This window comes from Brachyhypopomus gauderio, chromosome 14 (genome assembly GCF_052324685.1).
Source record: "Brachyhypopomus gauderio isolate BG-103 chromosome 14, BGAUD_0.2, whole genome shotgun sequence".
In the NCBI taxonomy this organism is placed as follows: Eukaryota; Metazoa; Chordata; class Actinopteri; order Gymnotiformes; family Hypopomidae; genus Brachyhypopomus; species Brachyhypopomus gauderio.
The window spans coordinates 707,849-723,323 of NC_135224.1; the positions used below are offsets into that span (position 1 = coordinate 707,849).

At 38.9% G+C, this 15,475-nt stretch overlaps 2 protein-coding genes across 6 annotated transcripts; one reads left to right on the forward strand and one right to left on the reverse strand.

Annotated features, from left to right (window-relative positions):
• Positions 1–437: 437 nt before the first annotated feature.
• Positions 438–4,405, forward strand: LOC143474472 (uncharacterized). Of its 4 annotated transcripts, XM_076971941.1 has the most exons (7): positions 492–799; positions 1,481–1,634; positions 2,193–2,326; positions 2,644–2,791; positions 3,028–3,276; positions 3,473–3,740; positions 4,008–4,405. In XM_076971941.1, the coding sequence occupies exons 2-7, from the start codon at positions 1,549–1,551 to the stop codon at positions 4,206–4,208; spliced, it is 1,086 nt and encodes a 361-aa protein (XP_076828056.1). In that variant the 5' UTR covers positions 492–799; positions 1,481–1,548; the 3' UTR covers positions 4,209–4,405. The 4 variants fall into 4 exon arrangements, with proteins under 4 accessions (XP_076828054.1, XP_076828055.1, XP_076828053.1 ...); XM_076971939.1 differs by having other exon boundaries at positions 438–1,634; positions 3,621–3,740; XM_076971940.1 differs by having other exon boundaries at positions 438–1,634; positions 3,633–3,740.
• A 145-nt stretch (positions 4,406–4,550) lies between these two features.
• LOC143474474 (uncharacterized) lies at positions 4,551–8,644 on the reverse strand. Of its 2 annotated transcripts, none has more exons than XM_076971943.1 (12): positions 8,445–8,644; positions 8,278–8,322; positions 8,101–8,163; positions 7,693–7,893; positions 7,319–7,557; positions 7,132–7,244; positions 6,324–6,521; positions 6,136–6,222; positions 5,528–5,778; positions 5,308–5,436; positions 5,074–5,214; positions 4,551–4,794 (listed from the first exon to the last, which is right to left on the reverse strand). In XM_076971943.1, exons 1-7 carry the CDS (start codon positions 8,500–8,502, stop codon positions 6,509–6,511), a joined length of 732 nt encoding a protein of 243 aa, XP_076828058.1. In that variant the 5' UTR covers positions 8,503–8,644; the 3' UTR covers positions 4,551–4,794; positions 5,074–5,214; positions 5,308–5,436; positions 5,528–5,778; positions 6,136–6,222; positions 6,324–6,508. The 2 variants fall into 2 exon arrangements, with proteins under 2 accessions (XP_076828058.1, XP_076828059.1); XM_076971944.1 differs by lacking the exon at positions 4,551–4,794 and adding an exon at positions 4,991–5,002.
• Between the last annotated feature and the right edge of the window lie 6,831 nt (positions 8,645–15,475).

A 15,475-nucleotide genomic window follows, 5' to 3' on the forward strand; every position in this document is an offset into this window, starting at 1 on the left:
TTGGTGTGTTGTATGTATTTGGTGTGTTGTTATATGTATATGTTTTCTACTGTTTTTATGTCACTGTTTCGTTTTGAGGTGGAACTAAGACTCCTACGCTACAATATAAACAAACAAGCTTAAAATCTTCATTTATTATTAAAAAAAACTTAATTCCTGCATATTACTTTAAAATTGAAAAGGCACCTGTTCAAATATGTGGTGAAATGACAGTGGTCAGTAAAGTTCAGATACAGTACAGTTACATTCAGTTACATACAGACGTGAACTCGGGGGTCTGTAGGTTGGACCCACAAACTCAACAGTATCAGAAGAAGGACGAGATTTAGTGCTTTGAGTTTATAAAGTGCTCTGTGTGTGTGTGTGTGTTTGTGAACTGCATGGACTAAGCTTGGAGAAGGAAATTACACTTTTTGTTTCTTTTAAAATCTGCAACAGCAACAACATCGGTGACCAATACATTCAACGTTATACACGACCAAACCGTCATTTAAAAATTGTGATCACGGGGTTACCAGAGCAGAGGAAGGAAACACGTAGAGGAAATGTGCGCCAACCCTGAACAATCGAGCTGACGCGTTATTCACCTTATAGGATAGAGAATATAGCTTCACCAAAACTCTTTAAAATAGTTTTATACTTTTAATACTCTGATACTTTTTAATTCTTCTCTTGGCAGAATTTGACCACGTGAGAAGCTGTAAATTCAAACTACATTTCACATTTTCTACGTTTTCCGAACTGCGCGCAAAATGTCGCTGAAGGACACGGAGATGATGAAAGATAAAATGAGGAGAAGGTAAGAACGGTAACGCACCACTGAGGTATAAATACGTGTGATATAGAAACACGTAGATTTATGTATTTGCTGTTTTTGTGGTGAGTAAAGTAGCGTGAAGTGGATTTGGTATGGAGGACGAAAGGTGACAAATAAATAAATAAATAAATAAATATACAGCATAAAAGTAAAAAATCAATAAATAAATGCATAAATGTTCGACTTAAAACAGTATTTATTTATTTATGGATTTAAGAATTTATTTATTTCTGGATTTAAGGATTTATTTTTTTATGGATTTATTGATTTAAGAATTTATTTATTTCTGGATTTAAGGATTTATTTATTTATGGATTTCCTTCTCCAATATGCTAGAGAAGTAGACTAAATCAATACGCTATTGGGTAATCTTGGTGAAAGCTGTGTGTTCGATTACTCCTGCCTTGTTTTTGAATCTGGTGAGTAATACTTAACTACCTCAAGAAGTAGTCATGGCAGAAATGAGGAGAAGAGTTGCTGCGGAAATAAGATTAATAGCCGAAGAGTTGGACAGTGGGCACTTTGATGATTGTTCATTTAGGATTGAAGGAATAGTTTTAGAGTTGTCGGAACTCGGGGAAGAGATTGATATTGACCTGTCAATTTTGGACAACCTGCAGCAAGTTGCTCACCAAATTCAACACGAGTCCGTGTCTGCGACAGGTAACGTGGGTGGTCCAGGTCGCCCTGCCTTTTTGCTCCCATTGCAGACAATAGAGGCATATGTCCATATGGGCCTTACAGCGGGTCAAATAGCGTCTGTGTTTGGGGTCTCTGAAAGAACCATTCGTCGCAGGATGGCACAGAATGGATTAAGGTAATTGGCTAACTAGCTTATTACATTGTCTAGATCAGGGTTTTTCAAACTATGGGTCGCGACCCTAAAATGGGTCGCGAGGCAAAAAAAAAGGGTCGCTAAAAAATAAATGTTAATATATTTAATAAATTATATTTATAGCGCGCGACTGCGCGAACGGCGGAGGCGTTAATACTTGGCGATCGATCGCGATGTAATAGTTAAACTCCGTCAACAACTTACGTTCGCCGCCCCCCCCGTCAACAACTTACTTTCGCCTTTCGCCACCCCCCCCCCCCCCCCCCCCCCCCCCCCCCCGGGCAACAACATGCGTTCGCCACCCCCCGTCAACATCTTACGCTCGCGACCAAGTATACTGTATATATATTTCTTAGCAGGCTGGGTCGCGGGAAAGATCAGGGACAAAATATGGGTCGTTAGAAAAAAAGTTTGAAAAACACTGGTCTAGATAACTAGGCTACGTGTTCTGCTTTAAACGCACCCGTAGTAGAAGCTCTTCGATTCAACTATCGTGTTTAGGGATGCATGCTAGGATAAACGTGCTTATAATTTGTACAGAGTCGGTGATCTGTACTCGTCGGTGGATGACAATGACCTTGATGCCATGGTGAGAGACATTCTTCTTCATCATCCAAATTCAGGATACAAACTCATGGTTGGACATCTTAATGCCCGAGGGATCTACATACAGAGTAAGTAACTACTACTATTTCATTTGTTTTGACAAATATATAAATATAAAATGTTTATAAAATATAAAATGTTTAAAACATCTGTCTTATTTCAGCTGAAATGAACATCAACTTTAGACCAGTCAGATAATTTTCAACCTCTCAAGTACAATTTGGCCCAGAGTATTAGAAATAGTATTTAACATCAGCTTGTATGGCCTAATCTGATGGCCTAACTCACCTGACTTCACCCTTTTTTATTATTTCAAATGATTTTGATTTGATATGGGTATGACTGCACTTGTTCAAAGTTGTTTTTTATTGTTCTTCCTTTGTAGGACAGCGAGTTCAAGATGCAATGCGGCGTGTAGATGAGCACGGAGTGGCTTTCCGCACCCTCCGCCTTAATCCACGGAGGCGCAGAAGATATAATGTGCCAGGACCTAACAGTCTATGGCATATAGATGGAAATCATAAGTTGATTCGGTAAGTCTGTGTCATAATACATTTCACAATTAACTGCTATGAAAATTCAATAGAGAAGTATTACATGAAGGTTTCTCAGTGGAGACTGACGGTACATAAACAGTGTTGTTCAGTGAAAAGCTCAATAAAAAAAGGTACAGTAAAAGTTACGGTTATATTTTGTGTACAACAATAATGGCTTGTACAACTACATTTGGATTAAGACAAAGTATTAACATTCAGTTTTTTTATTTTAGATGGCGTATTGTTGTTCATGGTGGTGTAGATGGCTACAGCAGGCTCATAGTGTACCTGAAGGCAGCTACTAACAACAGAGCCTCCACGGTCTTGACCAGCTTTTTAGAAGCTGTAAGCGTCTATGGTGTGCCATCTCGTGTGAGGTCAGACAAAGGAGGGGAGAATGTTGATGTGGCACATTTCATGATTGCCAACAGAGGACAAAACCGGAATTCATTTATTACTGGTAGAAGTGTCCACAATCAAAGGTATGTTAGTATTTGCTCATTCATGAACACTGTACTTGAGCTCTGATACATAACGGAGACCTCTATGCCATAACCATGTCTTAAAAATCACAGGAATTAATGCATTAGTATCTTCACAATCTACACTAGAGCTCAAAAACTTTCTGGAGGAATCTAATATTTCATTGTATCTTTTGCTCTTTTTTTCTTGTTTAAGAATTGAGAGGTTGTGGAGGGATGTTTATTCTGGAGTGTTGGATCTGTTTTACACGATCTTCACAAACCTTGAGAGAGAAGGTCTTCTGAATCCAGATGAGGATGTTCATCTTTTTGCACTGCACTGGTGCTTTCTCCCACTAATTCAGAGACATCTTCAGTTTTTTAAGGACTCCTGGAATCACCATAGACTGCGCACAGAGCAGAACCAATCTCCTTTGCAGCTCTGGGCACTTCATAAGCATGTGGAAGTACAAGACCCTGTACAGGTTAATTTTAAAATACGTTTGTCTTCATCATTGTCCTAAATGCACATTTATTACTAAGAATTGTTGAGTTGAATTCAATGTTGTATAATTCACAGCTGTATAAATTACATAGATTAATGCATGATATTGGCTCTACCTACATATTAATTGCTTTATTAATATTTCAGTGGAAACTAATTTGATTAGGTTGTATGGTTCTTTTAACAGCTTGTTATATAATTACCACATATATTGGTCCTTCAACTTGAACAACTTCATCAATTTTAGGTTAACAGCACGGAGTATGGAGTTGACCGGACAGGGTCTTACAGTCACCATCAACCAGGGCTTGAGATTCCAGAGGTTCAGCTCCAACGGCCACTTACCGAGCAGGAACTTCAAAGACTGCCAACTCCAGAAGGCCCATTGTCATGTGCACTTGACATTTATTTAGAAACAGTCAATTTAATAGAGGAAATACAATCCTAATTTGTTCCCAACATTTTCTGACACGACGTACCTAATGAGCTCCTGCACTCACTTTTAGTTGTTTGGATTCTCATCAGTCTAACATTGTATTTCAGCAGAATTTTTATTGAATGTTACATTTAAGAACAACTTCACTGTAAAAATAATACTGCATGTTTGAGTTTTTCCAGACACGCTGCAATAAACAAATGTACTGACTTGTCCATAAAGAGTAACAAAAGAATATTATTATTATTAACGTTCTAGCTGGTAAGTGCAATTCTTGTCCAAATGCATAAATGTTAACGAACATGACACTTTATTTGGATTAATCAGATATTAATTAATGACGAATATCTCATAACTCCTATTGATTTTAATTAAAAGTCTCAGATCAAGCCAAATCCACTGTCCGTGCTCCAGACTGCTGCGAGCAAGTCCTTTTCAAAGGCCAGGTATTCTTTATAGTGGCCGGGTAGTTTTAGCAGATGAAAGCATGTGTTGGACTTGGGGAAGGTACATTCCACCACTTCCACATCAAGGTATCTTGGCAGCATGCTCCAGCCCACCCAGAATCGCAGAAGAACATGCAGGATGTTTGAGGAGCCTGCATATAAAAACTCTTCAAATGAATAACAATGAAAATCATAAAATGTGAATCTATAATTAACTTCCCTAATTCAATAATCAATACACAAAATTCACGTACTATTCTCAATGAATCTGCGAAGAAATTCAGTAAGCCTACACTGGTCCTCCAGGTTAACCTCGCTGTCTTCATTGTGTACTGGCCAATTGATTTTTTCTAGAATCATCTAATAGAACAGGTTAATGAACTTTAAAACATCCATCTATAAACAGGTTTATTCTACAGACCCACATTTACCTCAGGAGTGAACTGCATGTCAGAGGACCGTGGAAAAAGAAAAGGGATTGTATCCTTTCGCTCAGTCAGCAAGGGCCAGATCAGAGTTTCTTTTAAGCCACGCCTTAACTGCTTCACTTGCTTCCATGTCCTCCCAATGACCTGCAAAAATTGAATATTGATAACAATGAGGAGACTCATGTGTCTTACTTGCCTCTACCACCTAGACACACAATAAGAGGACAGACAACTCACTGCATGATAGAGAAGTTTGTCATGTAGCCACATTCTGTTTTGTGATGTCAACGCCGGTAAGTCCCAGGACACTGCTAGCTCAGTGATTTTTGTTTTGTCTTCTGCTGCAAGTTCCTTTGAACTCTCAAGCTAAAATATAATGTTATAATTTGTTCATACATAAATATGCAAGTGGAATTGTACAATCATCCTTGTAAAACAGTATCTAAAAGGAACATACCATACTGATTAGGTCACGGACATCAGTGTCAGCACAGTCTGCAATCTCAATTGTGGTCGTTTCTGGCGACCCACCAAACAACACATGCATAATTGCTGGGCTTAGTCCAGCAAAGGTTGGCCCTTCATGGAGGAATGAGTGACCCATCATTCGGCCAGCAACAAGAAAGAAATCGCTCTCAAAAAGAAGTTGAGATGTTGATGGAATCAGATGGTCTTTTTCACCTTCAAATAGAAGTGTTCCTCCTGGCACTTCAAAGAAGATTGCTTTGTTAATCAAAAACACATTTTAAAACATTTGACTAACATTCTCTTTCCCTGTTAAATGATCACTGCATTAAGGCAAAAAGCTGATTGATAGCCTGTTATGTATATTAATATATATTAGCATTTACTTTAGGGACATTAAAACAGCAATAACATTTCCTTTAAACAGCACAGTAATTAAAAACTAAGAAGCAAAATATGCTGGCCGAAAAGAACACTGCTTTTTGAGATGCCCTCAGATTGTCAAATCATTTAAAAAGACAGGAGAGAGGTTGCAACAATGTGCACTGATTCGCTCTATACATTTCCCTTTAAAGTGCATACAAAGATACCATGACTTACTAAAGTTTATTTCAAAACCATGTTGAATTTTAGACATAATGGTTTCAAAGAAATGGCGCATCACCCCATCTCCAATAGCTGGATCACCTAAAAAGCATAAAAAAAACATTTCATACATAACCAGATATATAAGAAAGCATTTTTATGTCCATCAAGTACACTTATTCCGAAGTCTTTGTCAACATTACCCTTGAGTGTGCAAGACAATGGGCAAGCCCAATCAATATTAGCCATCTTATAAAAAGACAGGATTGCCCTCTCCCTGTCTGCTGGAGTATCTCTGAGATCCATTTGAAGATGTAGTGGTTTTCCAGTTTCGTGTTTTTGTAACAGGCTGTCTCTGAATTTCTTTGCAGCATATGCTGGATTTGGCTCATTTTTCCAATCTGTAAATAATAAAGATTATTTGTTACAGGCTCCAACTACCGACATAAAAATAAGTATATTATGCAGGTGTACAGACCATCCGGTTCCCTCTCCTCAATGCTGTCCAAATCAATAATGTGTGAATATAGTTCATTGCCCTGAGATGGCACCAAGTTGATACTGTTGTCAGTTTCAGGCTGTCCTGAGCTTCTCAGGGGTCTCCCCTCACTGGTGCTGGAGCTGGACTGTCTGGGTCTCCCCTCACTGGTACTGGAGCTGGACTGTCTGGGTCTCCCCTCACTGGTGCTGGAGCAGGGACTTTCTGGGCCTCCCTCACACACTACCTGCTCACTATCCTGTGACTTCCTTACATGCAAATATTTAAATTAAACTGACTGTTAGGCTAAAAAGAAAACCCTCATAAATTATATTCAACCACTATGAAGGTGCAGAAGTTTCCTCTAAAGGAATAACAAGTAGTGGAGTTCATTTCAAATAACCAGAGCACAAACCAATCACACTAACTACAACCAATATCTAAAACTCAAAAGGTTTCAGTTCTCATTTTCTAAAGATGTAAATGGTGTATCCAGCTTTTCACAATGTATTTTAAATTCCACTGTAAATTACCTTAGGCACTCATCACTGTGAAACTTGATTGTTGCAAAGGGAAATTCAGCACCACATGTCATGCATTCTTGAGGTGGTCCAGCTACCTCTTCACAAATCTCTGCCTCAGGTTCCTAAGGATCAACATACATTGTTTAAAACAATAGAAAAAAGTAAAGACAAATTTCTGTCGAACTGAGTTACTTACATTGTCCATATCAAGATTCCTCTGTAGTGGGCGAATGAATACTGTAGCGTGACCTATTTGAGTCTGTGGATCCTTTAAATAATTCACATCATATCCTTCCCTGGGACAAGGTATGATACTCAGTTGCCTACTTTTAGTTGTACCAGCAATTCTCAAGAGCTCAAATCCACCACCCTGTCTCAGTTTGGGATACGCCTCCAAAAGGAACCTTTTGAATTCATCTGGACTTTTATGGTTGCCTTATAAAAAACAATTATTAATAATTAGAAAGTTTCTCAAAACTGCAATGTTATCAAAAATAATTATTTAAGATTCTTAACACACTAAAGAACGAACTATTTAAATTTTCTGTATCATAAACACAGGTCACTCACCTCGATAGGTAACGCGCTTCTCCCCTAAACCAAATGTGCTCAGTCGCCGTTTCAGCTGACGAGTAGGAACAGATTCTGCATTTTTGTCCGACAGACAGCAGAACGTATGAGTATACGAACAGGGCTGTCTTAATTGTCCAAACGTTTGACGCCTGGACAGCGGTCTTCCTTTATATGGCCGAAACAGTCTGGCAACTTCCGCTATAGTGGCACAACAAATGTATTTGTGAGTTTTTGTCATTCCAATCACGTAAATGTGCTTTCTAGCTAGTGATGTCGTTGCTAACTTAATCTGCAATTAGCTAGGCTAAGAACTAGCGGCTACAGCTGAATACTATTGGGACACGTTTCGCATTAACTTCGGCTCCTGGATGCTTGTGGGTTCTTTGACCCAAATAAGCCACATACCATCTACAGGGTGTATATGTTGAGCTGAACCTGTGCTTGACTGAGCCGCTGCAGACGAGGTTGCTGCAAGGAGAAGGATGAGGCCATTATTTAACTAAACAACAGTACAACTATGGCGTTCCTGGGTAAAACTGCATTTTAATAATCTATAGAAAAGAATGAAAACGCTAAACCTACACTGGTTCAGATCGACTGCGACTGAGGTTGCTGCAGATGTTGACGCTGCAAGGAGAGGGGCAGTTAGAACACGAGGACATTATTTCATTAAAGAGCATAACGGTGTCGTTCTTCGGTATAAATACATTTTGATAATCAGCAAAAATAATTAAAAACGCGAAACTTACGCTTATCCAGCTCATCTGCGATTTCTCGCAGGACCTGGGACAACTTTCCACGTGCCATTTTGTAAGGATTAAGGATCACTAGTTATGTCTTGTCCGCCTTGCAGCTCATCCACACCTCCCTCGACCAATAGCTCGTTAGAACTGCAATAGTCCCCGCCCACTTCATTAACATGGACTTGAGGAATAAATCCATAAATAAATAAATCTTTAAATCCATAAATCCACAAATAAATTAATTCTTAAATCCATAAATAAATAAATCCACAAAAAACATTTAAATGCATAAAAAATAAATAAAAACTATTTTATGTCGAATATTTATGTATTTGTTCATGAATTTCTACTTTTAGGCTGTACATTTATTTATTTATTTATTTATTTATTTGTCACCTTTCGTCCTCCATAATTTGGTACGTATCGTGATTTCTTTAGATGAAATATAACAGACCAGGAAACATTTAAAGTATCGCATAGTCGGTTATTACGACGGTGAAGCTTAGTTCACAAATCTCTTATATTGATGTTTAATAAGAAGAAAATCTTCGATACATTTGCATTTGCCACTCCGTTATCACAGGAAATTGGCTGATATCTTTTGATTAACGGTCCTCAGATCGAGTTACATTATGAGTGATTATTCTTTGACTTTATTCAATTATTCTTTCAACGACACTTTCTTACGTTAATTGATTTAATATTTGCTTACACACATTTCTCATTTAAACACTGTGGACTTTAGACCACAGCGCACTGCGCCGAAGAAGCGAAAGTGAAAGTGAATCGTTGCACGTGGTCGCAGTAACGACGCTTCGACGTTTTTAATCATTCCCCAAACACACATATTAAGCCTTAAATACACGTTGTGCTTTTTGGTTGTTGGACATAACGGGTGTTTGTTCTTATATGATAAAGATGTGAGAACACTAGAGGAGAATCAGGTGCTGCGGTCAAATATGGTCACGTGGTTTGGGTAGGAAGCCCCTTATCAAACTTGTGCTTAGGGTCCCAGGACAGTCTGAACCGGCTCTGCCACGAAAGCTCATATGTTATATAAATACACTGTTCAGTCACATTTTATCTCAGTACCTCTAGTGAAAGAGAAACAGGTGTGATGTTGTGGGCGCGTTGAGGAGAAGGACGTACGTAGACCTGAACCTGAAGGAACACACAGACGCTTAATATGACATGAAAACGAAAGTGATATCGCGATCATCATAATTCACATCTAGGTTTTTTATTCATTTTATTTTAGTGAATGAAGTTCATCAAAATAAACAACCAAACTGATATGTGGGTCATTCCAGGATTTTGGTACATTTCAGGGGTGGTAACTTCTGAAAATTTGATCTTCAATTTGATAATTTTAAATCATAAATTTATAATCTACAGGTTATAAACTATCAAAAAGTTTGATTCGTCAATCTCAGATATGGAAGAAGTTTTTTCTTTATTAGATTGGTGTGCAGTAAATTGGTATGCAGTAACAGGGTTGCGACTAACAGGGTTGCAAATTTAGGCTAAGTTGTGGTTAGGGGTGGGCGATATGGGAAAAAAATAGTATCACGATTTTTTTTCATAAAATCACGATTTCGATTTTTTATCACGATCTTCCATCCAAAAAAAAAAAAACAAAAAAAAAATTGGGGCTACAAAGCTTTCTTTTTAAGCAGATTTAAATGAATGATATTGCAATTTTCCATGTGCAAACATTGTAAACAAAAAATGTAAACAACACACGTGACACTGTGTAGGGCTACGCCCCCCTCTCCTAGCTGTCACTCCGGTTTCCCTGTTCCTCATGTCTGTTGTTCCCTGCTCCTTGAGCCCGCCTTGGTGTGTGTTTCTATGGTTTCCCCACGTCTGCCACGCCCATGTCGTTATTGTCTTCACCTGTTTCCATAGTTGCCAGGTTTGCGGTTTCACGCCAAATTGGGCTTGTTTGAAAATCCAGCTGTGGGTAAAAATTCTGTGGTCGCGGGGTGCGGTTCTTTGGGCTACTTTTGAGTTGGGCCACCACGGGGGTTACAAGTCAACACAAAGAATTGATCGCGATATAATACTTAATTTGTCTCCATTTTAAACACTTTGTTCTTTGTGCCACCATGCCCGTTTATATTTCATGTTCGGACTGCCTACCTGTTATGACCCCTGCCCGGTATTACGACTCTGTCCATTCAATAAATCTCGCTCTCCTCAGCGTTTGTGTCCGCCTCCCTGCTCTGCGTCACGCAGTTCCTTACACTGTGAAAGTGCACTATTGCACTAAATATTTCCCAGCACTTTAAACTTAAAGTAAAATATTTATACATATAGTCGAAATGATTCGATATAATTCGCTTTTTATTCACATTATTTAATGGTTGTTTATTTTCAAAACACCCTATCTTAACGTCTTCACGTTCTCTCATGTTTCGTCCTGGAATTACAAGAGGCTCCTATTTGTTAACGTAAAGAGAACTGTTCAGTCAGACAACTATTTGTTGTGAAACGAAGTAGTTACAATTTCAACCATTTTCAAGTACTTTAGCCTAAATTCCAGCACTTTTCAAACCTGAAACACAAAGCAACTTTAAACTTCGTCAAGTAAATGTTCCTTCCCCTGTTTTAGAGGGGTGTTTCTTTATACTACCACATATCGTTCGCGCGAGGTGTGGCGGAGTCGCGCGCTATGGTCACTTGTGAGGCGGCTGCCCGCATTGTTTCACTTTCGGCATATTACTTGGGATGTCTACGTCTCAAGTGATTGAATAAATTTGTTGTACTGGCGTCGGACGTTTTCACGTGTTCTTTGCACACTTTACATATCGCTGTAGTTTGGTCTTGGTCAGTGGAAGAAAATCCGAATCAATTTCAGATTACAGAGGTGGATTTCCTCTTCTTTACCCGCTCCTCGGTTTGGCTTTCAGCCGTCGTTGTCCACGCAGTTTTTAGTTTTTACAAACACAACATGGAGGCGTGGAAGACGCACAGTTCGCTGTGATTGGTCCGTCCTACGCCCTACGTCTGACGCATCGGTGGAAACCAGCATAAAAAAGTCATTGCGCTGGCAAAGGCGATCTATACGATTTCTCTAATTTGGTAGATCGCCTGCGATTCTCCACTCGTTATCGCCATTCACGATTTTATATCGTCATATCGTGCACCCCTAGTTGTGGTCTACCCCAGGAACAGATGCTCACTGTAAAATTTAGCTATGTATACAAGATCAAGGACAAATATGGTTATATAAGTATATAAAGTAAATTTTGACTCTACATAAATATTAGTCTTACAATATGAGGAACAGGGTTGCATTCACTGAGTGACACACACAACTTGGACAAACATATTTGGAAAAAAACCTTGAAAATTGTTAGAGCACTTACCATTTTTCTTGCCATGTGGGCAGGAAATGTCCTTGTGATGCAAATTCCTTTGTGCTAGTACACAAATATTTTTAACCCTTTCTCTGCCAGATAAAATTCCTTATGGTAACAGGGTTGCGCGCATGTTGTGGGACACAACTTAATAGTGTAAAAACTGTGACATGCAATACAATGTAGACCAAATAAGTTGTTTTCATAAGTAAAGGAGATGCATTTCAACAATATACAAGAGGAAGTAATTTATTTAGAGCTTATTTTAATTGTTAAATTTGGCAAAGGAGTTGGTCACCCAATGTGTGGGACAAGAGAAAATGGCCATTTTTTGAGGTGGTTCAAAGGTATTCGGTCTTTTGAATAATATCTAAGGCGCTTATTTTTCCACCAAATTTTACAGTTTGTCTTATAACAAGTACAATGTTTAAAAAAAATAGTCATTTAGATATTTTGGATATGTACATTTGAAATTTAAGTGGTGTGACAGGAAATGTACCAAAATCCTGGAATGACCCATATATAATAAATACTTCCCCCAGATAAGTATTGAAATGCGTAAACATTTTCAAAACTGATTTTCCTAAGGAAGTCATAGATGAAGCTTTTGCTCGTGTTTTATTCAGAGAGTGGACACACTGTACTATAAACAATCTACTGAGACAACAAGAATTCTTCCACAGTTCTGTAACTGTTGTGGGTTTTTTGGCCATAACTTTGTCAACAAGGATTTTCCAGAGGTTTTCTGTTGGGTTTAGATCAGGACTCTTGGCCATTTCATTATTTTGTTGAAGATTCTGATCCACATTTGTATTTAGGATTTTGTGTGTTCTCAAATTTTGATCTCCAGTGTGTATATATAATTACAGTGACCCATGTTTGTATAAAATGATATAAAAACAGGTAACAGTAGTGAGACTGAAGCACTAAACCCTTAACAAAACTGTATTACAAACAAAAGTATTACAATACTTTGAGAAAATTCTTCCTGAATGTTTCTGTAGCCAGCAGTTCCTCTCCAGGCCACTAGGTGGCGCTTTGCTCCAGCTGGTAGTAATTGATTACTCAGGAAGTAGAGCCTCAGTGTTGTCATACTGTGTGAAGATGACTTAGAGCTGCAATGCTACGCTACACTTTGAGGGAGCTACATGCTAGCTGGAAGCCAACCTGATTCTGTTGATATGTGCAGTGAGACCCTGTCACTGAATAAACTGCTGCGTCTGCGCTGCTATCAACATGAACACTACTGGTGTCCAGTCTCCCTCTTTACCCCAACAACAACATCAAAAAGACAATGCAAAGGAAATGGGGTCATCAGAGGTGAACTGAGTGTAGTTGTTGATGCGCATGACACACCGGGTTACATTTTCATTCAGGATGTGTCCTGTGATGATGCGTTGATGACCTTTGAAGATTTACACTGAACAAAAATATAAACACACTTTTGGTTCGCTCCCATTTTCATGAGCTGAACTAAAAGATCTAAGACTTTTTTACATTACATTTACATTTATGGCATTTGGCAGACGCCCTTATCCAGAGCAACTTACATTTTTATCTCATTTTTATACAAGTGAGCAGTTGAGGGTTAAGGGCCTAAGACTTTTCCTATGTACACAAAAGGCCTTTTACTCTCAAATTTTGTTCATAGTTGGGTCTAAATCTGTGTTAGTGAACACTTCCCCATTGCTCAGATAAACCATTCACCAGATGCCAATTAGACACAACTATTATCACACAGGACCTTGGGCTGGCCAGTTATTTAGGCCACTCTAAGAAATGACAACACAAGCACATGGAACAAGAAACCAAAAACATGACTAGCCAGACATAGATTAGACAGACACACTACTGCGTAATCTTTGAGAATGCTGTGTGTTCGATTACTCTTGCCTTGTTTTTGAATTGGGTAAATGCCTTAAGTCCATTTTCCATCAGAAGAGGTGTGCAGCCACTCTGCATTGATTTGTATTTCAGGACATGACTCTGTGTTAATAGAACATTATCCTGCAGAGTCCTTAACTAGGATGTAGCATTTCACCATGTCTGACCATGACCTGCCCTCTCTTCATTACACTCCCTAACACTAAACCATGAACTGCCCTGTCTACATTACACTCCCTAACACTAACCCATGACCTGTCCTCTCTACATTACTACAAAAAACGATTTGATTTATAAAAATGTCTGCTTCAGTCTATAAAATCTGCATGATCTACTACAGTCTGCTTTGCAAGACAGAACGACAAATACAGAAAATTAAGTGTCTTTCATATTTAATTAACAAAAATTAAGTGCTTTGGTAAAATAAAATGGTTTTTGTTGTTACCAAAATTCTTGAGCTTCATTTTGCGAGCTGTCAGGGCTGGCTCGGATGCAGTTCCCCCAGCCGTCGCTAGGGGCACCAGAGTCAGTCCCAGACTAAACCGACGTAACCGTACGTTCTCAGCCAGTCTCTGCTTTCTTTGTGATTGCTTATCGTTTAATGGTGTCTCGCCACCTCTCTCTGTTATGCTTTCTCTTTACTTATTCGAGTATCTTATGCGTCGCTTCCTGACCCATCTCAAGTTTTCCCAATCCTATATGTCTTCCTATCCGTTTTGCCTTTATTTTTGGGAAGGGTTTTATTTTGCTGCAGCGTTTTTTGCCAGTTACTTCTGCTGGTGTCCTTGGTTTCGTTTTCGCGTTGCATTTATCCGCGCTGTTTTTTAGTTACTGTTGTTGTTTTGTTTCTTCCTCCCGTCTCACTACGGTTGAGTGTTATTTTTCACGCGTTGTATTTTCCGCATTGGTTTTTTGTTTCTATTTACTCCGTGCCCTCACGGTTTTGCTTTCGATTCTCTTGCGCGTTGAGTCTTCCGTGTTGTTTTTTTTGTTCGTTCTGGGTCGCTGTGCGCGTTTCCCTCTGGCTAATACATGTGACGAGTGTCAAACGTCTTGCTCTTGCGAGCCGGCACTTGGGTCCATCCTTCTCTATATTATTTCTCACCCTTCTCTATATTAATGCTCCCGTGCTCACCGCGTTACACAAGCCTTGCACACGAGCTACATTGTGTCCAGTTCGGTCTTCCCCGGCATTCGGTAAAAACCAAAATGAACCCATATTTTTGCCTTAAATGAAGACCGGACAGGTTGAATATCTCTTTCCTCCATGTGTTTTGAACCTTTTCCGCGCATGAGTGTGTCCCAGAACATGCTGCGTAAAGTCTCGCGTAATTTTGTAATTACGTAACGCGAGACTTCACCACGACTTAGAATCGATTTTGGGACATTTAAAATCGATTCTGAATCGTAGTAAATGAGAATCGCTTTTTGATATATGAATCGATCTTTTGGCACACCTCTAATATATATATATATATATATATATATATATATATCACCCAGAAATAAAAATTATTTACAATGTGCAGTTAGTTAGGCAGGTATAAACAAAAGGTGCAACAAGTGTAAACATACATGTGCAGTTGTATGTTTACCTGTAAACAGTTATGTGCAATTTAGTGCAAATATTGTGTGCAGGAGTCTATGATTAATCAGATCAGCTGTTTGAGTCTGATAGCTGTTGGAAAGAAAGAAGTCTTTAATCTAGTTGTCCTGCACTTCACACTTCTGTATCTCCGGAGGGTAGAAGTGTGAATAGTCCATGTTGGGGATGGGTGGGGTCTTTGATTA

What these genes read in the sequence shown, in the direction of transcription:
- LOC143474474 (XM_076971943.1), bottom strand. Translation starts at nt 8,502, where the DNA reads ATGGCACGTGGAAAGTTGTCCCAGGTCCTGCGAGAAATCGCAGATGAG. An exon ending in CGCAGTCGATCTGAACCAGT is followed by an intron (nt 8,164 to 8,277) that starts GTAGGTTTAGCG and finishes TTCTCCTTGCAG; the next exon opens with CAACCTCGTCTGCAGCGGCT. An exon ending in ACATATACACCCTGTAGATG is followed by an intron (nt 7,894 to 8,100) that starts GTATGTGGCTTA and finishes GTGCCACTATAG; the next exon opens with CGGAAGTTGCCAGACTGTTT.
- LOC143474472 (XM_076971938.1), top strand. Translation starts at nt 1,270, where the DNA reads ATGGCAGAAATGAGGAGAAGAGTTGCTGCGGAAATAAGATTAATAGCC. An exon ending in CCGAGGGATCTACATACAGA is followed by an intron (nt 2,327 to 2,643) that starts GTAAGTAACTAC and finishes CTTCCTTTGTAG; the next exon opens with GACAGCGAGTTCAAGATGCA. An exon ending in AAGTACAAGACCCTGTACAG is followed by an intron (nt 3,741 to 4,007) that starts GTTAATTTTAAA and finishes CATCAATTTTAG; the next exon opens with GTTAACAGCACGGAGTATGG.